We start from the raw sequence: 26,196 nt of genomic DNA on the forward strand, positions 1-26,196 counted from the left end.
GTTGAACTACGCACAACATATTCCTCAACACCAAGGACGACAATTCCCAAGGATAAATTTTGATAATTCCTCTCTTCCATATATGCCAATCAATGCCAATCACAAGAATACATTCTTTCTCCATTTGCTAAATTTAATGACGAGTTTAAATTATCCTTCAATGAATTCAAGACCTACAATGTGTAAAAAAGAACCACTAGAAGGATGTACAATTATATATATGACATGATAAACTCTATACATGGGAGCCAGAAATTTGAGTACGTGTCCATGAGTTATTTCTTAAGACTCCCTTTTTACACTGGAGCCAAATTACTTCCAGAATATTTTTAAGATCATAGAGTTCGCTTCCAGAGCCCTATAATACAATGAATCATTGACGATGATCCAAACCTGAAAAGATAATAGACAGTAGGGGGTCATGTGGCCAATGAGCTTCTTTTTGAAGAATAAGACATGTGCACTGAATGCAATGCCGAGTTAATTATTACACTCTCTCCTCCCCATCAAATGTAGAGTAACCTTTCCAACTGCCTCCCATGTCCTTTTCCAAGTTTTCCTGGGAAGATCTTGCAGTATTTGATTTTGTGTGCCTCAGACCTCTGCTTGATGATGAGAGGCTAGTTGTTCTTGAAGGACCACTTCTACTCTTATCTGATGTCGAAGAATGTGGATTTCCACCTTGTGCAAATGCAATCAAGCTCTTAACCACACTTTGATATCGTCTTCGGAACGTTGGAAGCCTTGAAACGGATGTTACAATTCCTTGCACTCTTATAATTACCCAAGAAGAAGAAAATTTCCAACATTAGTACTGTGAAACAAATTTGCCATGAAAGATATATACACCATTAAAGGAAGAAATCATATTGCTATATAAGTCATGAAATACCTTCTACTCCAAGCTTGTATCTCTCCTTTCCTTACTTCATCATTGGGTTCTATGCCACCATTTTTCCATTCATTCATCCTATGCGGGTCACCACTGGTAAAAATCCATTTCAATAAATACAGTTCCTCGCTTTCAGCCAATCTCGCTGCACGAATTTGTTCTTTTAAGACCAATAGTGGCTCGAAAAACCAGTCGAAGATGCGATCTTGTGGACGATTATCCATCGTTACTTCCACACTGTCAACTGTAAGAGCATTGTGATATGCATTGAAGATTACGTCATAACATCAACTGTAATGTAACATTTATCCAAAAATTCTTCTCATTACTATTATGGAAATTTCAATGTTGGTAGGCCAGCAAAGAAAATATGATGAGTTTGAGTATTATTGTGCACAAAATTAATCTATCAATATACTATGGTGCATACATTTCAGTTACTTATATATCAGAGCACCTGTATAAAAGCAAGTTAGAAGCATCATAGCTCTACAACTGTTAAGAGCAATGGGAAAACGAAAAAGAATTAAGGAGCCTTCATTCTGTAGAAGGAAAGATAGCACACTTTGTAATATTGAATAATGCGCTCATATTTTTGTCTCTTGTCTACAAAGTGAATTAGAGGAAAAATGAGCTGCATCTCTCCATAGAAAACAGAATTTCGAACATTCACTTAGACATTTTTATAAACCCTCATCCTAAAATTTCACACTTCCCTTTTATGAAGAAAATATAGGTTAAGTTCTATAAGAATGCATTGTTTTAGAGGTGTATTTACATGGATGGTAAAGTCAGAGAAGTATTCAAGGGAATGATGTTGTATATATAATACATACCTAGAAGCAGACCAGAAACTCCAGCTTTCGCAGAACGAATGAGGTTCGTAAGGAAAGTGAAGGCAGGCAACCCTACCGCCACAGTTCTCGCTTTACTGCTATTACTTGATCGTAGCCATTCTTCCAGTTCCTCAACCTTGATTGCACCCTGTTGAAGAAGTAATCTTCCATTTTGCTCACATGCTTTGAAAGTGTTGTCCCACACCTAAAGGTAAAGCAAATAGGGGGTTTGCATTATTAAAAATAGATTTATTAATGATAAGGTGTGTCCTGATAAGGGGTTCCATCATGTATGGCGTATTGGACTCTTCCGCAATGTATGGTGTATTCATATATCATGGCCTAAAATGATCTGTATCATCACACTAGTTGTTTCGTGAATTTACAAAAATACAAGAAAACAATAAAAAGCAGTCTCTTTTGATAGGAAACTGAGATAAAAAATAAAAAAAAAGAAATTCCAAAATTCTATCGTGTTGAAGCCTACATTTTCGATGTAGGCTCTTTAAAAAAAATAGCATTACCCTTTGAGGCAACGTGGCAAAGCTAACAACATAGAAATTACATATGCATGGAAATTATGAACATTTTCACCTGAACCATTTTGACTTCTTGCAAGGTTTGCCTGAGAGACCGGGAATATGTGACAGAATCTGAATCTGATTGAGACCCGACAGATGCTGAAATTTTATGTGTTGCAATCTCACTAGGCCATGGCCATGGTGTCGGTCTGTTGGTAAAACTTTCAGTACTCTGAGCTATCTTCTTGCGATAGCGAGGCCTGGCCATCAGAATTTATGTCAATTTCTCATCAACCATGATGTGGTATAAGATCTCTCATTTCTTCGTAAAAGAACACATTTAAAAGATGCTTAAAACATGAAGTTGTCACTTAATACTCAGCTTCCCATGAGCTAACATACCATTGTTATGCATCTTTGTAGATTAAGATGTTTTTTTTAGAGACATTGATATATATTTCTTTCTTTTGTTTTGAAATGAAAATTTAACACACCTTGGAAGACATGTTCCTTCACGCAAGTATATCATATCATTTGTATATTCATCAAAGTCTGCAATCACCGCCACAATATATGCTAAACCACATTTAAAGGAGCTTTCCTGAACAAAATGTTGAAACAGAGTTAACGCGACAAGTGAGCAGATGAATTGACATTTAAAGCAAACACATACTTCAGTTTCTGAGCACTATTTTCAAAGTTGACCTAGAACATATAGACTTCATATGAGACCAGAATATCATGGGCTTAAAATTAACCACGTGTACATGAGTGAGTGAATGTCAGGAAGAAAGACCATAAGTGAGTGAATACATTAATGTGTACTGGATACCAAGCCTATCAGACAGATCATAATGCAAATGTCAGTGTCCTTTGATTATCTAAAAAAGGACAAAAATGTACAAAGCACAGAAACTAGAATATGTAAGTACAAAGTTTGAAACACCAGTGAGGAAACTATCACCCACTTTAACATTACATTGTTCCCTTTGGGATAGAAACGAACTCCATCTGATGTATTTCACTGCTAGTGAGTACAGTAATAACCATGGCTGATCATTCCATATAGCCAGAGTTTACAATTGTCAACTATATGGGAACAAATGTACACAGGTATGAAGTTCAGCAAAGTAAGATTCAACACTCTGGGAAAATATGATGTTTGGTATATCATACGATACCTCAAAACCATAAACAATATGCTACATAGACCATAAAAACTATCAAACATAGTAAACAATGAGCAGATAAAGCAGCCTGTGCAAGAAGCATGCTACACATCATGAGTATGCAGAAAATTAGGGAGAAAGTGGCCTAAGCAGATGGCTAGGATGACATGGGGGATGTGACACTTTTATGAATGTATGAAATCCAAATATTTGCAGGTAAAAAATAATCGTCCAACACTCATTGACAAAGATGAATTTCGATAGAGAGAAACTGTATCAACAGATGAATTCTCTATTTCTAAATACAAGTATGTGTCTCAAACTATCTTCCAAAAATAACTCCTTAGGAAATTGGCAAAAGGAGCAGAATCAACACCCAAAATCATGAAGTTATTCATTTTATGAATATCATTCAATGCCACAAACACTTAGAAATAGAGACACAAAAGTCTGCTCTGGTAAAGGCTGCATGCAGACTAAATCATGAGTAGCATCATTATCAAAATTGGGGAGGCACTGCAGTGATTGTATTTCAAGGTTGGCACCATAGGAAACACCCCTAGCTCATCTTGTTTGGGGGCAGGTCGGTGGACAAAGGCCATAGAACTCTCCTCATGTATACTTTGACCTTGCTCAAGCTTTTAGGGATATTTTACTTTCACAAGCAAGTATACTTTGATCTTTCAGTCTTCAGCTAAAACTATGAGGTCTGTCTCTCTCCATCATCTACACCTGGTTTGTCTGGGTTCACCATCTCCTTTCAGATTTTGCCTAACTCAGAGAGGTCATCCATCAATCAGTTGCATTGGGTTTGTTAGCATGCAATGCTTTTGGCCTGGAATTCTAGTCATACCACTCATTACATAAGTCAGATTCTTGTACTCCTTTCAATAGTGAGAACATATATTATTTCCTTATCTCCCTCTCAATCTCAGGTGTGTGACAGCATGAACAATATCTTAGCAAGATCAGGAAACAATCTGTGTGGCAACTTAATGCCGCAGGAACATAGCTATACAGTTAACACATTGAGATAAATATGAATTTCATGAGGTAATGATGATAATTTATTTATGAGCAGAACACAAATTTAGTAATCTAATTAATGAAAGTTACACCTCAACTTTCCAGTTGTAATTGATAATCATGGAGACATGACATTAATTTATGGGTTGATTATGTTTGCAATTCTGATCTTACTCCAATAGTTCTAAGATTAGTATTGATGCAAACATGCAAGAAATTGGCTCTTAAAACAAAGGATAGCTTTAACTAAGGCCATATCTGCAATTTTAGGAAAGAAAAAAATTAATTTAGTGAATTCAGGTGGAAGAGAAATTCCCTGTCTAGAACATTAAAATTTCTATATCGTACACTTCTAGAAGATACAAATTCTTGCCATGACAACACAAAACTATTTGATTCCTCGGTCAGGCAAATTGATTCAGGCAGATTTATTGTAGCCCCTTGTTGGTATTAAAATATGTTATATCCTGCATAAATGATACTTTATGCTGTTTCAATATATTTCAGTCTCAGAAGTCCTAAAACTGAAACTGCCCCTATGACTTTATTTCTTTGGGCTGCAAACATGAGTTACATTTTCTTTTCACTACCAGTCCAATGATCAACGAGATTTTCGTTCAAAAATTTCTGCCAAGATATCTCCCTATTATTGCGCACTTTCGGCATTCTAACAAACTGGAGGACACCTCCAGAGCCTCACAACAGCATGCCTGAGGACAAAACAGTCATCTCTTTTGCTGAACATGAATAACAATCTACTGAAAGATTCGTGTCTTGAACACTTATCATAATGTTTTCCAGGAACTTTTCCCCTCTCACAAGCCAGGCAAGTCTGGATCTTTGATAAGCACAGCATCTTTATTTCTAGTACATCATATGATTTAAGATGTGACAACTCACTAAGGGACTGCATATATCTGAAGACTAAAAGCATTTTCAAAAAAGAGGGAATATATATGTTCTGCTATATCCTTTGAGACAAAGATAACATCTAAATGAGCTTCGACCTACTTCCTATTTTGACATAATTGAAGAATACCTGATATACAACCACTGCTCCATATAGTCCAATAAAAACACTCGAAAATATTCCACACACTACTGTTACAACCACTACCAGAGGCCACAGTAGCACAGCTAGGCCAGCCACTGGTACACATACTGTCTCCAAAAAAGGACCTTCACGACCAACAAGATCTTGCAACAATCTTCTCCATCCTCTAAGAAGCATGAATGGGCTTTTGGCAATTGCAATCACAGAGATAAATGGGACATCTAGTAAAACTCCCAGTAGCCCAACCAATACACACCCAGGAAGGTCCAACACCCTGGATCAAAGTGGTCATATTAGAAAAAGGCCCAACAGATTTCCCTGACTTTTTGTCTGCTAAATCAAACAACTTACTTGATCTCATAAGGCTGAAAATCTGGAGATGGTTCCTTACAGACGTCTTTCAAAAATGCAAAATATGAATGAAAACAGAAGTCGGTGAAGTCACGAACCACTGTACAACTCCCTGTGATGGTATCCCAAACACCATCCTGCATGCATATTACACAAAGCATTGAATTTGTTACAGTGTATCTTATTTTACGGAAGTACTATGGTATTATCAAACATTTCGGTGAAAATAAGTGAATTCTGTAATCATTAATCATTAAGTATTCAGGGTGATTTCAATGGTATCGGCACAGGAATCTTCCCAATTACCATCTACTCTGGAGCTTTTTGAGTTCATTAATGCGGACACATTGTAACTACATAAAGCATCTGCCATCAAATAGCAGCAGAGAACTTAAATTATGTTTGAACAAATAACCATTATTTATGTTACATCTAGATTGTATACCGTAAAACAATGATGAAATTTGTTCTCTCGACCTTCCCTAACAGCTTCAAAAGTTGCTACTAAAGGTGTGAAAAAACCATAACCCAAACTGACAAGCACACTGCCAGAAATCCCAAATACCAGCAATAGAACAAAGGCCACAGGTAAGAGGAGAGCCAACACGACCTTCAATACAGGTCCCAGCATCTTAGTTCTGGACAAAATAGTGAAAACCCAATTCAGGGGGCTAAGACACAACTTTTTCAATTCACAAAGAAACAAATCGTTAATCAGCAAAATAATGCACAAATCTTTTCCTTTCTTTCACTAGTTCTTGTAAACAATATAAGAACAAGACATATCCCTGTTAACATTACCTCGCTATGGCATAATATGTGCCAAGCACTTGAGCAGGCCATAATCCCAAGAGCACAACCGAATTTCCAATGCTCAAAATTGCAATGCTGAATGGCAAAACCATAAATCCTGCAACACATCTCAATCCAAATTCATCAGAATACTGAATGGAAACACAATAAACATGCCACACTCCAAATACATTTAGCATGATATCTAGGGTATGTTCGGAAGAAAATTAGAAAAATAGTCATTCAGTTCCAAAAGAAAGTGGATTATAAACAGTGTAACACTTGAAACATATTCTGATTAATAAGTCATACTTGTAAACATGTTTGGGAAAAAGTGGAAGTGATGATGCTGAAATATTAGTATTGCTAAGCTAAAACGATAAGATGACACTGAGCTATAAAGAAAGAAAATTGTATCTATTTAGTACTATTCCCTAATACATCATTCTTGTTGCCTTGAGGCTTCAAAATGATTTCAAGAAAGTTAATAGCATATGGAAGAAATTTCGGCATTTTAGGATTCCCCCCCCCCCTTAAATTCAACAGAAAAAACCCCATCAAGTCAGGGCTTTCTATGTCAAAAAGAGTAGAAACTACCTCGTCCTACTTTAAAACCCATTGATTTGGGCTTCAAAAGGAAAATCATTGGTTTATTTATTATTCCACAGGTTGCATAAAACAGAACATAAAGTGTGTATAAAGAGAATTCAGATCATAAATACATATTCAATTGAATTTTAGACTTAGTGATGGAATGGTTAGATTAGGCAATGCAAACTATTGTTGGAATGTCTAACGATATTAGTCTAAACACTGACCAGTAAGCGTCTTTTTGAATGGAAGGAAGAGAATTCTCTCTTACCTTTGATGAAGCCGAGTAGGAAAAGACCGACGAAGAAAGGGAGGAAGTAGATGAAATTGAGAAATGAAGATGGACAGGAAAGCAAAGAGCTATCCATCATACTTATATTCTGGCAGTTAATTCTATTATTTTGTGGCAGTCGAGATCTCTCTCTCCCTCTTCAAATCCGTATGTTGGGTTCTGTCATTTAATGTAAGCAAATAAAAAAAGGGTGTAGAGAGAGAAATCATTGAAGGGCTTAGGGTTTTAATGTATATGTTAAAAGAGAAAAGGATTTAGGGTTTTCCAATATGTATTGAAGAGAATTAACGAAGGATCTATTTAGGATTAGGGTACAGGATTTTGTTTAGGGTTTAGGGTTCGGATATGTAGGAAAGAGGAATCTGATAAGGGTTTAGGGTTGAGGATGAGTAAGAACGACTCCGTTTAGGTTTTAGGTTTTAGGGTTGAGAATAGGTAGGACGTAGGGATCTGTATATGGTTCAGGACAGGCAGTAAAGACGATTATGGTTAAGAGCTTACGATAGGTATATGGAATGAACCGATCGATTCGTGGCGCTGAGTTGGATGTGGAGTAGCAATATAGATCAATCCGACGCGAACGAAGGGTCATTGACCTGAGGCTGAAACACGTAGAGAGAGAGAGAGAGAGAGATTCAGAGTGAGAATGAAAGAGATCTGAGATTCAGATAGTTTATAGACTCAGAGAACTATTTACTCCTGAGACAGAGGATGTGTGTGTGTGTGTGTGTGTGTGTGTGTGTGTGTTACTACGTGTAGGCGGAGACAGGAAATCCAGATGATTCCATGAGAGAGAGAGAGAGAGAGAGAGAGAGAGAGAGATAGACAGATGATGCAACCCCCACCTTCGAGTGCCTCAACTGTGCTATTATCATTTATGCATGCATGCATGCATGCGAAAGGACTGTCACTTCAAACCATTCATTGTTAACTTACACCGCAAACAAACAAACAAACAAACAAGAAGGCTTCTTCATTCAGGGATGGATAGAGAGACCTCCATCCACACCACCTACATCCATCCATACATGCATAAAGAGGAAGAGGGACGGAGGAAGCTTGTTTACTTTGGAAAGCACCACCACCATACCATGATGGGAAGGCCTTACAACTCAATTTCTTTTGGGACAACTCTACGGGTTCATTATAATACATCATACATGTATGTGTGTGTGTGTGGAAAATTGAGCCTAGGAAGATTGGCAGACACCTAGCTTGTGGAAACAAGGTTTAATTAAACTTTGCCCCCAAGAAACTATGTGAAAGAAACTCTTCCAGATTGTAGACTCGTATCGGTTATGCATGTTGTTTATAAGCTAATTGCGTAAGTACCATTGACGAGAGAATTAAAGCATATTTAATTAAGTACACACGTATTCTACCCAAGGCATTCCTATTCTATTCATCCTTCATGGAGGGTGGAACAACAATTGAAGCAACATTCAACCTCGAATACCTCGATCTTCGCCTCTTGCCAATGACCTCTTTTACACAACCAATCTGAACCACATGAAGACAAATATGCGTGGAATTGGGAATAATTACATAAATTAGACTTGAAACATTGCCACACAAAGTAACACCAAGAATCAAATTGATGGGAAGTTGCAATGGAATTATATTATAATTTATATTGCACTATAGCCTTATGGTTATTTCACGCTTGTTGGATGGACAACATGGAAAGCCATTTTTGGCTACCAACATTTGTTTAACAAATTCTGCCATTGACTAAGAAGATGCTTGCTTATATGTCTATACATATTTGATCACCTACTTTTGGTGTTTGGGAAATGACTAATTTAGGGTTATGTATTTTAGCACATTTGGTTATGCCATGGTTCACAACTAGATGAATGGACTACCAAGATTAACGGCAATTAAATAGAGGTACCATAGTTTTGGGATGAATGGAATACAAAATGATTGGCATTCTTTTGGTTCAATATGTCATAGAGGATTGAAAATAGCTATTCACTTGTCCATCAACCTGAACTTTATCAACCCAAAAATGCACTATCAAGATGATTGGCATTCTCTAGGTTCAAGATGACATAAAGGATTGAAAATAACTATTCACTTGTCCTTCAATATGAACTTTAATTCGTCAACTTATATCATCAAATTATTGAAAGTACCCCAATGTAGTCTAAGAAGGCATTGCAATATACATCACAAAATTCTTCACCCTACATTATATTTCTCTAAGCGAGCTTATGCTTTGTTGTGCTTTTTGACTAAGTTTCCCTAGCATACTCTCCTACTCAACCCAACCTTCCCTTAAGACATTAGGCCAACTCCTCCACCTTTCCTCCTCCAAGACCAACAACATGCAAATTACAAGGTTTTTTAGAACTTCATGTGCACACTTTTTTAGAACAATTTAGAACTGACATCTTGTTGCACTCTTTGGTATATTCTACCCCCACATACCCTCTTAGATTATTCTTGCCCACTTAGGACAAAGACACACATCAAGAAAACTCATGTACACAAGTCCCATGGGTCAATATGGGCCTCTTTATGAATGCAGCTAGAAACAAAAAAAATATCATCCTTTACTTATACAACCATCAGTCCTCAATGCCAATTCCTCCACCTTTCGTCCTACAACAAAAACACCATGCAAATAACAAGACTATCAAGCACTTATGAGTGCCTTTTATTGAGCCAATTGGACAAATTTCATACAAAGCACGTACATTTTGTTGCAATTCTTGGCCCAATCACCGACATACCCTCCTAAGATTATTCTTCCAGTCATGAAACATTCCATCCTATTTTGTTGATAGTTTGCATTGGGCATATCAGTAGTGACTCGGTAGCAAAACATGCTTATTTTAATTTGTATCAATTTGCATTGTGCACATCACTGGACAGAATAGACAACAGAACATCCACACAGAATAGGCAACCAAACTCCATAGGGTATTTTCTTTTCTGGCATTGGTCCACCATATATATCATTGCAAACTATAAGTTATATCTCTACTTTCTCACAATATGCAAATAAGCAGTTACATACTAAATACAAAACGAAATAAATGAAATGCCTCCAGACATTCACCAAATTATAGGTTACAATTACATGGTCAACTAATCACATTTTTCTCAAGAGTAAGTTATATCTGAGCAATTATACGGGGTTAATTAATCCCGTGTTTCTCATTATATGAGGTATTTGGCCAATCCCCTTTCCCTCAATTATATGGTTAAAATTAATCCACAGGTGCTGTTGATTTAGACACTTCTTTCTCAATTCATCCAATTCTTCTCTTTTTGGGAGTTTGATCAAGAACATTTAAGAAAAACTAGTAATAATAAGTATCAAATTAAATATTTAAAGTTTCTTGGCCATTGTAATTCTACCTGTTACAAATCAATGTTATTCATACATTCATGTTCCTGAAATGTTTTTGACTTCTTGAAGCTAATGCCTCTCAAAATTATGTTTGCTCTCTTCACAATCTCTCTTACATTAACACACCTTCAAGCCACTTCCATCAACTTCAACGCTACCTACTAAGCCACTTCCCATCACCGCAAATGAAATCAAAACCTTAATACATTGACACCTTTGCCTGCAAACAAATACACACAAATTCAGGAATTAAGCAAAATCCCATGTGCCTTAACAGACAATAGAGTTTAAATACAAGCATCAAAAACTAATTTATTTTTCCACATGAAGAGGCAAAATAAGAGAAATGCTTCATGGAGAATAAACAAAACAAAAACAAAAAACATAACCTTCCTCATTTCCTCCCTCCCTCCCTCAATTCATGCATGATACCATCTGCTACTTTCCACCTACAACATCCAACTATCCATTGACCACAGAGGACATTCAAGAAATATTTAACAGAGATCATTCTGCATTGGAGGATCTCCTACAGGGATGGAGCTGATAAGAAGCTCATAAGATTTTAAAGACGAGATTCACAGATGCTGTCCATATAAACAGTAAATTGCGAGCTACGTTATTCAAATAGGATTACAATAATTGGTCAATTTTATGTTTTCAGGGTGGTGGTGGCCCTGAGACATTAAGACGGGCTATTAATAGAACCTAGATGCAGGAGGAGTGGGATATAGCAGCATTTCAGAGACCCATCCAATGCAAAGAAAAACATAGAAATGTTTCTCACCTAATAGGCTAGGCATATGTATATTATTGTGTGTGCACCTCTATTTTCCATGATATTATTGAAGCAATCACTTTTCAAGTTCGTTAGTTAACAATTCATCATTCTCAAGCTTCCTCTTCGTCATTGAGGTGCTCGGGCATTTCATTCACAATGTTCTTATTAGGCATTGACGAGGTGACGTGTTCCTAGGTACTCGCAACTTTGTACCCTATGCAGAGTGATTGAATGGATTGGCCATCAACTGTGGTTTACATGTTAATCATTGCCCATAGGTCTTTTTGTCTTTCAAGTGAACATTGATTGCATATGGTGATTTGATCATATTGCTGGTCTTGAAGATGAGTCTTATCAATACGTTTTTCTCTAACCTCTTCAGAAAGGGGAAACTTGACAATCCAACTAGGTAAACAAATTTGAGAAATATCTTTTGTATGAATACTACTTGGGACATTCATATGACTTTGGCAGTATGTACATCAGTAGGACTCTTTTGCACAGATTGAACTGGCAACAATTCCAGCAAGGAGAAATACCAATGCCATAACCACCTTTTCAGCATGCTTACACTTGTATAAAACATTTATTTAAAGACAAAGAATACTGCAGAGATAAGAAAAAACAGAGATATTCCAGGTCCTTCAATATGCACTTTTAATTTAACTCTGCCGTGTTAGTCAATCATAAAGTCAAGTAAATCGTATACAAAAGAAGAAGGGAAGAAGAAGACACCTGTCCAGTTCCTGCATTTGGAGTTAACTGTTGCCAACCAGGCAAAGGAAATTGTTTACCTTTCTTCACTGCATGTGTACCTCCATCTTCAATCCACATAACTTCATCGGGTTGCTAAAGATAAAAACGAAGGAATGAAACAACAAGAAACTATGAAAAAACAATGAAGCGAGGAATTGACTCTAAACCTCTTTGGTTCTCCAATGTGCTGATCCGAAATAAAACTCTCTCCATAAGCGTTCAATACGAATTTGTTGTCCTGGTGTGGATGCAAAAACAAGGTATTACTATTTAAGGAAAAGAAATGGACACACGCTATTCAAAGAGAGAGGAGCAATCAACCGTAGCACACCAAGCAATGATCTCACAATTGAGAATGGGGAACAGAAAAGATGAAAGTTACTTCTCTAAGAATTTCCTATCATATGCACTTCTTAGTCTCCTCTACCTATCATATGCCACTTCTTAGTCTCCTCAAACCTATCATATGCCTATGTAGGGAGAGAGACGTTCTGTAATGCTATGTTTTCTCTCTCTCTCTCTCTCTCTCTCTCTCATGCACACACACACACACACACACACCTGTATAAGAGTTATCAGTCGAAAAGGCTCGCCGAGCGGAGCAGAACACGAGTCCTCCCCAAGAAGAAGAAGAAGAAGAAGAAGGAGTGGCGCAGAGCAAGGTGGCTATGGAGGGCCGCGTTCGTGTGACACAAGCCCTAGCAGCAGCAGCCATTTCTTGTGCTCTGCAATTAAGAAAGAACCCCTAAAACCCCAAGAACCTTTTCTTTTCCTACACACCTCCTACGTCCGTCTGTTCCTCTCGCTTATTTGTAAGCAAGAATAAGCTCATTCACAACATATCCCTTATTATGACTTGCATTTGTCCACTCCGCAACATTTTATTTGATGCTTAGGGCATTTTGTCAAGGAGAGGAAAACAAGGTAAATCAATGCATTTGTAATATTCTTTGGTGTTGTGAAAAGTTTGGAAGGCAATGGAGAGGAAAACAAGGTAAATCAATGCATTTGTAATATTCTTTGGTGTTGTGAAAAGTTTGGAAGGCAATGGAGAGGAAAACAAGGTAAATCAATGCATTTGTAATATTCTTTGGTGTTGTGAAAAGTTTGGAAGGCAATGGAAAAATCCCATCCTCCAAATTAATATGTACCCATTTTAGCCTCTTTACCGAGCCCCCCCCCCCCCAAACTTGGTTTGGTGGTTTACACCATAATATCAAAGTGTGAAAACAATTTAGGGTTCAAATTGTGCCATGGGTTAAGCTCTATCTCATACATAGATCACAATCAGCCTTCCATAGACTTTAAAAAGGATACATACATACATACATACATACATACATACATATATATATATATATATATATATATCTTAATTTCACCCATAGGAGTACATCTGGTGCACCAAACTACACTCCCATCTTCCTTTCCAAAATATGAAGCCACAACCATTGATACATTTTAGATCCCATCCATTTGCCAACTATTAACACCATTTGTTCTATTTGACTCAGCTCACATTCTCTTCGATGTGAGACACAAGGCTTGGGCATAGGTGAGAAAGACTTGTCAACCATACATAGCTGATACAACATGTTTCATTCAATCTCATTCAAGTTTTGTTTGCACATTGTCAATTTGGGCCACTCCAAATACATGTTCTTCTTGTACTAATAATCCACATCTTGATTCTAATGCTCATTAATAACATTCAATCAATACTCAGTTCCACACTTACATGTACAAATAGCACCTAAAATTTGAGGATCGTAATTAAATTATTTGTATAATATCGATTGAGCAAGGATATGAATAATTGGAGGGAAGTTACATTATATCAAAAGCAAAATTCTTTCTATACACTGAAGTACAACACCAATGTGGGACTTTTAATTTAGAACACTAAATGAATTTGTCCGGTACCATGGTAAAAGGTTGTGGAATCACAACTCAAATAAATTTGACACTTAATGTCACACTAACAAACATTTTCTACTCACTTAACATTATTATCAACTCATTTTGAGAGACAGAGATCCATGTACATGATATCTTCACGATCTATCTACATATTGTATTCATGCTCAAATTTTTGATCCTACAATGATTTTTTTCTTGATTTCTAGACAAAACTTGAATAGAAATCTCATCATTTCAACTTTTTGATCCTACAATGATTTTTTTCTTGATTTTAAAGATCTATCCAAAACCTATAATAAAATACTCAAGACATGAATTTAGAATATCTCCCATAGCATATCTGGATGTAATGGCGAATATTACAAGAGCAGAATCCAAAGATGCGATTACAAGACTAATGCGATACTCAAGAGCACTGGCTTCTGGGGGGGAATCTTACCCAACTATGTCATGGTTGAATTTTTTACATACATCCACATTAAGCGTCTCATTTTAGCCATGTGGTATGAACCAAAGATGTTAGCTGCTCTTTGACAAGTAGATGGCCATCTCATTACATTTTCTCAATGTCAGTACAAACCAAACATGTTAGCCTTAGGATTCTCAAACAAAACCGGTGTTCCCCTTTGATAAAGCAAAATTTGTTAAGTGGATCCCTCTAGAAATAGATATTCTCGAAGCTCATTATGTTAATAGATATTCAATTTCAAAATCCTTCCATAGATCAATACCCTTCACAAAAGTTTAAGGCTGCCAGTGACTTCATCGATCACATCTGACGGTCCTGCAAAAATAAAAGACATGTAGATTTAGATTTAGATATACATGGTCAAGATTAAGCGTCTTGACATTGCAGCCTAGTACGTCAAAACATTAAAGATCAGAAGTTCTCTTGCTATTTTAAATAGTATTATTGAAATTTGGAACCTGTCAGGTTCTTCATTTCCCCAATGCCAATAAGTTTATGTTATTTTCCCAGATGCCCTCACCTCAGTCAACCAACCCCTTAAAGGAGGAATCAATAATCATCTGCTATTTGAGCAAATACACATTCCTTTTTTTCTCAATTATATGTGCTATTTAAGCAATTATATGGTCTATTCATTCATTTCCTCTCTTTGGGTGTGGTGACCAGGGGTATTTGAAGAAATAATGACCTCTGGGACATGGGCCGGTAAGGTAAGCCTGGAGAATTTCAGACATTTTCTCAATTAAAATGAGGGTAGAAATCAGAGATCAACAGGAAACCTTACCAAGCAAGCTCATCACTGTCCTTGAATCTGCAAAACATAAGTGATTTTACGGGGATTAAAACCTGCCCTCTCACTTGTAACCACAGGAAAAAGCCATCAATATAAATGCAAGCATAGATTCTTCCACCACAATTCAAAAGGACATTAGAAACAAAATCATCTAAATCACAAATAATGCCACCCTAAACAAACTACCATCAATTTGTACTGGGTTGCAGTAGATTATTAGCTTGCTAAAAATGGTTTGTCAGCATAGACTCAAATTTAGTTGCCTCTTACATATTCAATCATTACCAATTCCATCAGTGATAAAAAAAAAGTCAGAGCTATTCTGGAAGAATATAAAGCAAAGAGGACTCACTGGGCGCAATCTGTGTCTTCCCAGCATCTATTGTAATGTGTGATGCAATTTTTAAGCTGTTTGCCTTTGCCTGCATAAAAATAAAGAAGCAAAATGTGAGATATATATCTAGTATTGCCGGTAACTAATCCTGCTTTTCAGATCCCGGACAGCTTAATTACGTTGCTGTTCATATGATTTATAAGGAAAAATTGCATGCATGTATACCTTCAGAAGGCCCAAAATATCATATACGCAGAAAATGAAATATACAGAAAACAAACTAAGAAGGATCTATTGTTCCATTACATTTATATCTACAATGCATACTCCAGAAATGATGAAGAAAACAATGCAGGAATGAGTAGTGTTAATGTTTCAGAATACCACCCTAGAGTTCCGAGTAGAAGTGTTCACCATTGCCCACTTTATCAATCTCTCCAAGTAACCGAAAGTGTCAAAGTGCTTTAGAGCAGATAGGTGTGCATTACAATCACCTACAGACAATTAGCTGCAAGACATATAAGCTCACATGCCAAAAGAATTGCGTCAGAAGTTAGATCCAAAATCAAGGAAACACATTTTCCTTAGCTTGGACCTGATCCCAAGTTTTGGTATCAATTAACAGATCTGGTAACTTGGACAGTGGGGGACTGCTGTGTCATGGTCTTCAATGAAGAGAAAATCATCACCAGCCAATAAAGGTGGAAGCAAAGAGAAAATTGCAAGTGGATTGAACACCTTGTTTAATGGAAGACCCCCACACTCATCCAACCCTATGAAGGTCAATCAGCAAATCTTGGCCTAACTGGTTTGTCCCAGATGAGGATTGCAGAGAGAACTTCTGGTACAGAGAGGCTATGCAGGATGACGACAAAAGGTAAAAGGGAGCTTGCCATGAAGAGCAATATCGAGCCAATTTTCAGAAATCATACTTACCATGAATTACCATGCAAGTGAATATACAGATTGGGTTTACTTCCAAGGGCCCCAATCCAAAGTATATACAAAGGCTTCTCACCAAGGGAATCATGTAGCAGCAGAGAGAATATTTCATTGCTGGTCGAAAAGATGATGCATGTGCTACTTGCAATTGCAGCAAAGGAGGACCTGGAGTTGGAGAAGATCAATGTAAAACTGCTTTTCTCCGCGGTGATTTCAAGGAGATCTGCAGCCCACCAGTTTCATAACCACCAAAGACGGTTTGGTGTGCCAGCTAAGGAAAACCATGTACTGTCTGAAGTAAAAGCCTCACCAATGGTACCAGCAGTTCAACAAAGTGGCCTTTTGATGGCAGTCTGATACTCTTCCTATATATATTGAATGTTCATCGCCAAAAAGTCAAAGGATCACTTGTGAGGCTTTAAAGAATAAAATGAGCCAAAAGTTCAAGATGAAGGATTCTGAAGCAGCAGCACAGCATACCTTAATTATGAGGATGACTCAAGATGGAAAAGTCAAAAATCTATCAAGGTGAATATGTCTTTCGAAGTGCTCAAGTGGTTCCAATTGAGCAGCACAGCATACCTTAATTATGAGGATGACTCAAGATGGAAAAGTCAAAAATCTATCAAGGTGAATATGTCTTTCGAAGTGCTCAAGTGGTTCCAATTGAGGGAGCCAAGGTACGTGACTATGACATGTAAAAATGATTCGTTTTTGGTTCCAAAGGTCATACTTGACCTCCAATGACAATAATAAAACCTATTTCTGTCTGTCTGTCTCTATCTGGAGACAAAAGATTTTGCAAATTATATGAAGAAGAGATAGAAAAAAGGAGCATTTGTAAAGGTGCCCAGCTTACAAACACGGCAGAAAGAAGTATCACACCCTCTAAGTGAACACCACCATTTGACGAATGATGGTGAGGCTGATCCACGACAGTCTGGCCAAATCTCCCTCAAGCTTCAAAGTATATGGAATCAAAATCACAGAAGGCAACAGTAATGGCACATCATTGATTTCTTCCACAGCTCCATATCTCCACTGATCAAATGGCAAGGAGTCACCATAGAGGGTGCAAAGGAATGCCAACAAGAATGGAGACCAGGTATACTAGGACGTAATGCACATGGGTCATACCATCACCAGATCATGGAGAACATTCCTCACCATGTCCAATCTGTACAAGGACAAACAGGCACTCGTTGAACTCTGTCAGTAGTCTCATTCAACTTCACCAAGCAGCCATAAGATGTCTTCTTGTAAACAATCTCCAAAAATCATTTCCTCACAGCATTAAGATCATGATCATGCAGATCTAGAAAGCCTAGAGCTTTTATTTTTGTTGTTCAGTATGGATGGCATGACTTCGCTTTGTACTCATGATTTGCCGCATAGGCTGATTTTGGTCTCTAATAGAACATCACGAGTTGCACTCACTTTCCAATATATTTAGTGAAAACATTATACTTTTGGTCTCATTGGTCGTATTTGACCTCTGAAGACGATAATAAATCTCTCTATCTATCTCTATCTCTCTCAACTAACCAAGCACAACTGCTCCAAAACCTTGCGAGCTGTTTTGCATTCACCTGCTGCCAGAAACTCAATGTATGCATTGATGGGTATTAGACTCAAGATTAGATTTACAGCAGGAGTCGTCAGCAAATTCATGTCCAATCCCAGCAAGAAGCATTGGGAGACTCCAAAAATGACAGCTGCGTAAATAGCAAAAACTCAACATCTAGCTATGTTCCCAGTTCACAGATGTCGTGGAGATCAAGACTTCAGGAGAGCATAACCACTTCCACAATGGAACCAGAGTGCACTGCAAAGTGATATGCTTTCCCATGTGGCAACAATATGTGAGCAAGCTGAAAAGTCCTACCCTCCACACCCAGAGCCAGAGTATGAAGCAAAAAAATTGCTTTTTCACACAGAGCTTCATTTGAGATTATATGGAGAAGAACCATATCAATCTACACGTGCAAACGGACAAACCACTGATGAAAACACAAAGTCTCTACGCGTGATTCAATTTCACCACTGTCACAAACTGATTTGTATCACACCCATTTTCTTTGTAATCTCTATAAGATGCCCATAAGTTGGGAGATGGGAAAATACATAGATATTGTAAATCGATCTCTATCCCTATCCCTATCTCTCCCTCTTTCTTTGCTCTGTGTGTGGATCATTGTTAGCTTCTTCTCAGTTTCTGCGTTCTGCAAAAACTACTTTAACCAAAACAAGGTTTTACTGCAGCACTACTGCATGTAAGTGCTCACTAGTTGACTCACACCTTACTGGTGCACCACAAACTCCATCAAGCACTCCAATTATTACTATCACTCTTTTGAAGATATATAGGCCAAAGAAGATGACACTGAAGAATGCTGAAATATTTGCATAGTTTTTTAGCTAAGGAGTTTATACCATAGTTGCTTTTATATGATCTATATGTGTTAACTTAGGTGAAAGATATAGCGACAAATAAATACATAAGTTTGTATACCATTGTTATTTTTATATAATCTTTATGTCTTTAACATGTGTGATAGATATGGAGAGGAATACGTATACGTGATATATACTAACATACATGAAGCTAAGAATATAATATTCAAGGGATAATATGACTTTCTCATACCTGAAGCAAGAGCAATTCATCTTCACTTTCGACTTTGGTTACAACCTTGACTTGCCCACAGTTCTCCCACCTTATAGATGAATGAAGACATGTATTCATATAGAGATGACTGGAACTCGTAGCCTCACAAGGAATTAACCTTAAATTTTGTGAATTGCATTTCTACTTGCCTTTGAAGTGCCTTTGGTGCCTTAAAAAATACCTTCTTGTAAAGACCTAAGGTGGCATGACTGTGATACAAGACAAAGAATCTATAAGTATGACTTTGTTTAAAACTTAGATAGAAAAATATTTGTAATCTTCTTTGCTTGGAGGAAAGTTCCAACATGTCTCAGAAAATCAATGCAATTGACAGTAGATCTTTCTTTACATACCAAAGGATTGATAGAAAATTCTAGGAGGAATTCATACTCTCAATAAATAAAATTTTCATTATCACAACTATATTGTATACAAAATGCCATAATAAATCAGAGTGAATGACTCCTAAGTAATGTTTTAGGCATTCATGTGTGATACTATGCCTGACTTGTAAAGATCATAAAACCACAACAACAAGCTCATACTTTGAAAAGAACATAGATGATGCTTAGCTTCGAATATGGTTATTCCAATTAGATGACTCGATCGTGAAACACATACTTGATTCAAAGTCTGCTGTTGCGTGAAGATTTAAGAGCATAGCTCATCATATTAGCATAATTCCAAGAAGTCTAACAAGATAGCAATGACTTCTCATTGTTGAGGCATGACACATTAAACATATCAAAGGCTTCAAACAATATAAAGCATACAAAATCCAAGTAAACACACCTGCATTGTGCAGCTATTTTGCCTTTTCCCATTTTCAAGTCATTTCGAACTACCAGGACCTGTTATTGCAATGAAGGCTTGTGAAAAACAGCAGTATAGAGAAGAATAAAGCAAGTAACATAGATGTTCTCCCACCATTTTTGAGGTCATACATGAAATAGAACACTTCGAAGAAAAAGAGGACAAATGAGCTGTGTTCTCATCATTTTGAAGTGATTCATGAAAGAGCTGTTTGCATTCTTGATTTTAACAAGGATTTGGATTGCAGAATTACGCTTAGAACGCATCAAGAATTGAATTCTCAAGTGCATTTCTTAATTATACCAAGTTTTTGAGTCACGTATAACTTCTTCGAATGCATTAACTTCTCACCATCTTTGCAGTCACCCTTGAAAGAGAGCAATACAGAAGGAAATGCATTCACTATTGACGAGAACAAAAAGAATCGACGTGGTTAATACTTACTCTTTAACAGCCTGCCAGACTTTAAACGGCTTCTTCCAGGCCTTGCCCAAGACAAAAGAAATCTGGATCAAGCCAGTTATATGATATAAATGTAACAATCACTCCATATTCCTTTGTTGAAGTCCGAATGACCCCAAGATATGGCACAACAAACTCCAGTACAATGAGAGCTTCTGCTTTTAAATAAAGAATAAAAAACTAAATTCTAGACAGGCTTCGTGATGTTTATGCTTTTTCATCTAACTCTGCTTGCTTGATGTGGAGAAGCTATTGTTTATATATGCATGAGTAGCCCTTTATTCTTTTTACAGATTTTAGGCTTTATCTAAGACATCCCTTCCTGTCCAAATGTCTGCAAAGATGGTTTGGTTCACCATCTTTGCAGACATTCATCAATGGAAGCACTGTCCAAGAGAAGTGAGGAGTGTTTTATTACAAGTTGACGTCTTGCATGAAAACGAACAGTATGAAAGGAAAGAAAGAGAGGCAGAAAAGAAACAAGCTTTTTGCTTACCGGTTTGAAGTGGTTCATTAAAGAGAGGACTACGAAAGAAAAGAAAGAGATAATGGAGAAGTGAAAGATGTGTCTTTCTTAACATTGTAAGTCATCCACGAATGACAGCAAACAAAGAAAGAGAAGGAAAGCGAATTGTTTTCTCGCCGATTTGAAGTCATCCAGCCATTTGTTTGGAGGAAACTATCAAAAAGAGAAACATGAAGGAGAGAGGGAAACTGGAAGGGACACCATTACTTGTCTCGCTATTTTGGACTCAATCATCTGTGTTTGGAGGCTAAAATAAAAAAGGAGAATAGGCAAAAACATAGAGACACGGATAGAAGATAACATGGAGAATTTTCCTTACCATTTTGAAGTCGGTCATGGTTTCAGCCATGCGATCAACATCATGCCTTCGATCTTTCTTCTTGCCTTCGTCTACCTGAAGTTGGGATTGTGAAGCAGATGAAGAAAAAAGGCGTGTGTGTTTGGCGACAATGAATCCGATCGCTGCACAGAGAGCTCCCACGGCTGCCATCTGCAGCGAACCAGAGAAATCCATCGTTAATTTCTCGTGTTTCTTCTTTCTGTTTGTCTGTCTCCTTTCTTCTTCTTCTTCTTTTTCTTCTGGTTAAAAGTTAGAACAATTTACCAGTAGACTGGCCTGCCCTTCTCCAGTTTTCTGAAACACGCATTATACCCCTGTGGCGAATCCTTAAGGAAATTCTGGTGTAGTATCATAAGCGTGCGCTATGATCTCAGGAGGAGTTAGGATATTTGCCAATCATTAATTACTCACTGCAGTGGCCTCCTCGCTCGCATGCTTCTTTCAATCGAACTTATTGACTCCTATACGTTCATTTAAGCTGAGACCGGGGAGGGGATTCTCCATAATCATCGAGTCATGCAAAGTATTTGTGTGGTGCCTAGCATAAACCCCTAGAGAGCTTACATACTCCTTATTCGAGCATAGAAATGGATGTTAATGATGCTAAGACATTCTTCTCATCATATTCCCCTTCAAGTTTGAGTATAAGGCTCGAAGCCAAAAACAAAACCGAGAGAAAACAAGGAATGGAATTTGCCCTTGCTTCAGCAACGAGTTTCGCAAGTCGCTGCACACAAAGTAGCACATGGATCTCGAAACACCAACAGTGAAATTCTACTACAACCTAGGGCAGTAGCTACATTCTCCATAAGTTCTAAAGTTTAATCCCTAAGCTTTTTTCTTCTTCTTTTTTAACAAACAAAAGATACACCCTGGTATTATAAAATCATAAGCAATACAAAAAATGATGGTTGTTTCGGTGAGAAGAACAACACCACCGAAACAAAGCTAATGCCAACCATAAATTCATCCATCCATTCTTGAGGAGAATTGGACCTAAAAACATTTTTGATTCATGGATATTTGCAGCCTCCATGCCGATGAGAGATGGCTGAAATAATACTTTGGACATCGGAATCACTATACACATGTAGTTATCACTCCATTCCACAATATAACATTTCAACTTGACAACTTTCCAAGCAATTTTTGTGCTTTCAAAGGAGCACCACATTTAACATACATGCTGATCAAAACTGTTGCTATATATGAGCTTTTTCCAGCAACCCTTTTTGTCACAATATATGCATGTATTCTAGAATCTTCACAAAGATCCTTCCACCAAGCACAAGCTTTGAGAAATGACACAACATTGAAATCTTGTTTTGACATTCTCTTATTTTCTCTTTTCAGTGTTGATACTATAATGTTCTTCTTCCCCTATTTTCTCTTAAATTTTAAGTTTTTGACCGATTCCCTTGTACTCTCATCATAGCCGATTTATTGAGCATAGTCAATCGTAGCAGCAACTTTCCAGCGCCATTCCTCATAGTCGATTTGATGTGTATATGCAAGAACAACACATTTGTACACCATATCTCCAAAAAAATTATCGTCTACTCCTCCCAAACTTCAATTGAGCATTCCATGAACCCTATAGCACCCAAAATCTGTAACAACAGAATGTCCATAATCCCTAGGCTTATGACATAAGCAATCAACAACATAGGATAGGTTGTCAAGCATGCTCTTGGAGTCCAAAACAACTCTCACCTCGAACTTTGGTTCATCAATAACTTGAATATGAGGTGGGGACCACAAGGTTCCAATAGCAAGTCCTGGAACACTCAGTGAGATGTAAATGATAACATTGTTAGTTTTATTTATTGTCGTGTTATTCAACATATACACCGGCTTAGAAGAGGGAGGGGAATGGATCATAAATGTTATCATTTCCGCATATGATGGCTTGTATATTTTTGCTACTTCGAGATATGAGTTTATACTCACGATCATGGATATCTATTCTCCAATATTTTATTGAGAACAGCGGTGTAACACATGGGAGAACAATGATGACGGCATTGTAATGATAATTATTTAGTGGAAGTATTCTACTTAAAATTCCTGGTTTTAATCCGACTAGTACATGAAGGTTGACTTGGCTTAATAGATCCTCTGTTCCAAAGTAAGGCCCTTCTTGCAAAGCATGTTGTGAGAGGATCAATGCATGGGAATGAGTTGTGGAAAAAGTTATGGTTATTATATCTTCGTAACATTAAACCTACAATAAGAGGATAGTGGCAGGATAGTTTTCGATGGTTGTTTAACTCTAAATTTCCAATTAAGGCTCATAATGTTGGTTCTATGAGATTTTTTACGGTATTTTGAGGGCATGGAAGGACATTAGAGAGGCTCTCCTATTTCAACTTCCACCATCAGAAGCCTAATTCTTAAGGTAGACGTTGTTATGGAATCCTTTGTTTACGGATAACTCTGGTTGTGTTTTAGGAATTAGACCATGTTTATCATGGGGAAAATGGACTCGGGACCAGCTACCTTAGTGGCTGCTCGAGAGCAGTTCCAACAACACTCGGTGTCCAACTGCACTCAGCAGAGGACAAAAAACAATTTTCATCTTCTTTATGTGGGCGTTGTTTGATATCCAAGCTGATTCAACAAGTTATACCTAAGTGTCAAAGTCAACTGAATTTGGCTAATACTTATACATGGTATGGTCTTTTATCTCCTTTGGGTGTTTTAATAGGTGCTCGGTGTCATGAAAATTTCCGGCTATAGTGTGAAACCAGGGTGGAATAGGCAAGTTGGCAATGTGCAACATGTGCACATGTATAGTAGTAAAATGGTGTATAGAATAAGGGGGAGAATTCATCCCACATCGTAACGTCTCTCCCTCCTTGGGCTATAAAAGGAAGGGAGGTGTCTCTTGTGAAGGGGTTGCCTATTTTGAGTGTGAGAGGTATACCACTTAGGTCGAGGGGTCCTATTCGGTTTTAGGGTTTCTTCTAGGGTTCTTCATCTTCTTCTTTACTTAGGAGGTTAGGGTTTCTTGTAGTCGTTGGGTTTTGGCCTATGCCGCCATGGTTGTATTCGTTTGTGGATTCATAATATAACTTGCTTGTGTATCTTGTCTTGTTGAAGTATTTTGCCTCCATCAATCTCTTGTTCTATCTTCATGTCATATTCATTCTCTTCTCCCCTTGAGCTAAGCTTCCATTTTTGTGTCTTATTCCTTCTCCTCTACTCCCTAGTCCAAGACCCCTATGGTCCTACCTTGGATAATACACGTACTCGCGGAATACCGTGACACCGGGCATATGCTAACCAGGGTCAAATAAGATTTTATGACATTGGCGATGATGGTCTTTTATATTTAGTGGATGTAGAAGCTGAAGTTATGCAGTTAACCTCCGAAAAACCCATTAGGGTTATTGCTCGATTGGACAAGAAGATTTTCTTAGATCCGAGCCCTTTTTTGGCGGACCATGCAGTACAAATATAGGCATTCCAAAGTAAGCCAGTGACACATCTTAATTGGGACCTAGATGATTATGCATGGCGATTGGTTGGTTGTTCCTCGACAAATGAACAAGAGAGTATGATTCTCCCCTTTTTCCAATATTCTGTGGCATATGGGAGACGGGTTATTGCTCGATTGGACAAGAAGATTTTCTTAGATCCGAGCCCTTTTTTGGTGGACCATGCAGTACAAATACGAGCATTCCAAAGTAAGCTAGTGACACATCTTAATTGGGACCCAGATGATTATGCATGGTGGTTGGTTGGTTGTTCCTCGACAAATGAACAAGAGAGTACGATTCTCCCCGTTTTCCAATATTCTGTGGCATATGGGAGACGGGTTATTGCTCGATTGGACAAGAAGACTTTCTTATAAATATAAGGGCGCAATTTTTACATGGGGGGCTATTTTTTGGGGTTCTTTGGATGAGTAGGTATCTTTGTACGAGGCGGAGCAATGCACAGAAGCATTACGTGTGTTGAAGAATACAACCGAACCAGTTCTTCCGAACATTCTTGGTGGTAAATTTTTTAGAAATTCTTTTGTTTGGAATATTGTTTCAGTTAATGCTTTATGGGTGTGATGGAAGTGCCGTTGCAGCAAGAAATATGAAGGCATCGAGTACAATGTGGTGGATATGATTAAGATGTTGTGGGACAACTTGGTGCACACAGTTTTTTTTTTTCAAAGAAAGATACACCTTAGTATATTACTTGAGAAATGTACATATAGAAAACAGAAGGAGACATTTCATCTCACCTCTATTGTAATACAAGGGCTAATACCAACATTGGATCAAACAGACGATATCATATAAGAAACAAGTGGGGCACAAACTGCAAGTTATGCAATAAAAAATAAGGTATGGCATAATTCCACCTCATACCACAAGTTGTATCTGAAAATAAGTGAAAATAGGTGCACACAGTTAAGCGAGAATGTGATAGTATTAAAGGAACACCAAAAAAGGTGCATAAGAAAAGGCGAAAAATCCGTAAAATATGGTGGTCAATACACCTCTAGTTG

General features: G+C 37.5%; 3 protein-coding genes across 4 annotated transcripts; all 3 read right to left on the reverse strand.

Moving 5' to 3' along the window:
- Positions 1 to 181: 181 nt before the first annotated feature.
- LOC147870295 (putative membrane protein At3g27390) lies at positions 182 to 7,998 on the reverse strand. The gene is made up of 10 exons (XM_087338679.1): positions 7,504 to 7,998; positions 6,651 to 6,759; positions 6,295 to 6,487; positions 5,850 to 5,986; positions 5,484 to 5,772; positions 2,744 to 2,850; positions 2,323 to 2,509; positions 1,729 to 1,933; positions 893 to 1,136; positions 182 to 773 (listed from the first exon to the last, which is right to left on the reverse strand). The coding sequence occupies exons 1-10, from the start codon at positions 7,601 to 7,603 to the stop codon at positions 488 to 490; spliced, it is 1,857 nt and encodes a 618-aa protein (XP_087194805.1). The 5' UTR covers positions 7,604 to 7,998; the 3' UTR covers positions 182 to 487.
- A 2,841-nt stretch (positions 7,999 to 10,839) lies between these two features.
- On the reverse strand, positions 10,840 to 13,202 carry LOC147870296 (uncharacterized). Its single transcript, XM_087338683.1, has 4 exons — positions 12,984 to 13,202; positions 12,590 to 12,660; positions 12,402 to 12,515; positions 10,840 to 11,105 (listed from the first exon to the last, which is right to left on the reverse strand). The coding sequence occupies exons 1-4, from the start codon at positions 13,135 to 13,137 to the stop codon at positions 11,085 to 11,087; spliced, it is 360 nt and encodes a 119-aa protein (XP_087194809.1). The 5' UTR covers positions 13,138 to 13,202; the 3' UTR covers positions 10,840 to 11,084.
- Positions 13,203 to 14,611: 1,409 nt separating this feature from the next.
- Positions 14,612 to 21,924, reverse strand: LOC147870297 (uncharacterized). Of its 2 annotated transcripts, none has more exons than XM_087338687.1 (7): positions 21,669 to 21,924; positions 20,341 to 20,399; positions 19,698 to 19,757; positions 19,528 to 19,597; positions 15,957 to 16,026; positions 15,596 to 15,622; positions 14,612 to 15,126 (listed from the first exon to the last, which is right to left on the reverse strand). In XM_087338687.1, exons 1-7 carry the CDS (start codon positions 21,861 to 21,863, stop codon positions 15,077 to 15,079), a joined length of 531 nt encoding a protein of 176 aa, XP_087194813.1. In that variant the 5' UTR covers positions 21,864 to 21,924; the 3' UTR covers positions 14,612 to 15,076. The 2 variants fall into 2 exon arrangements, with proteins under 2 accessions (XP_087194813.1, XP_087194819.1); XM_087338693.1 differs by lacking the exon at positions 14,612 to 15,126 and adding an exon at positions 15,222 to 15,371.
- Positions 21,925 to 26,196: the final 4,272 nt, after the last annotated feature.

The sequence above is a fragment of the Azolla caroliniana genome, unplaced genomic scaffold (genome assembly GCF_043228905.1).
Source record: "Azolla caroliniana isolate FFs.n. ecotype wild unplaced genomic scaffold, voAzoCaro1.0.p SCAF_1, whole genome shotgun sequence".
NCBI classification, from domain to species: domain Eukaryota; kingdom Viridiplantae; phylum Streptophyta; class Polypodiopsida; order Salviniales; family Salviniaceae; genus Azolla; species Azolla caroliniana.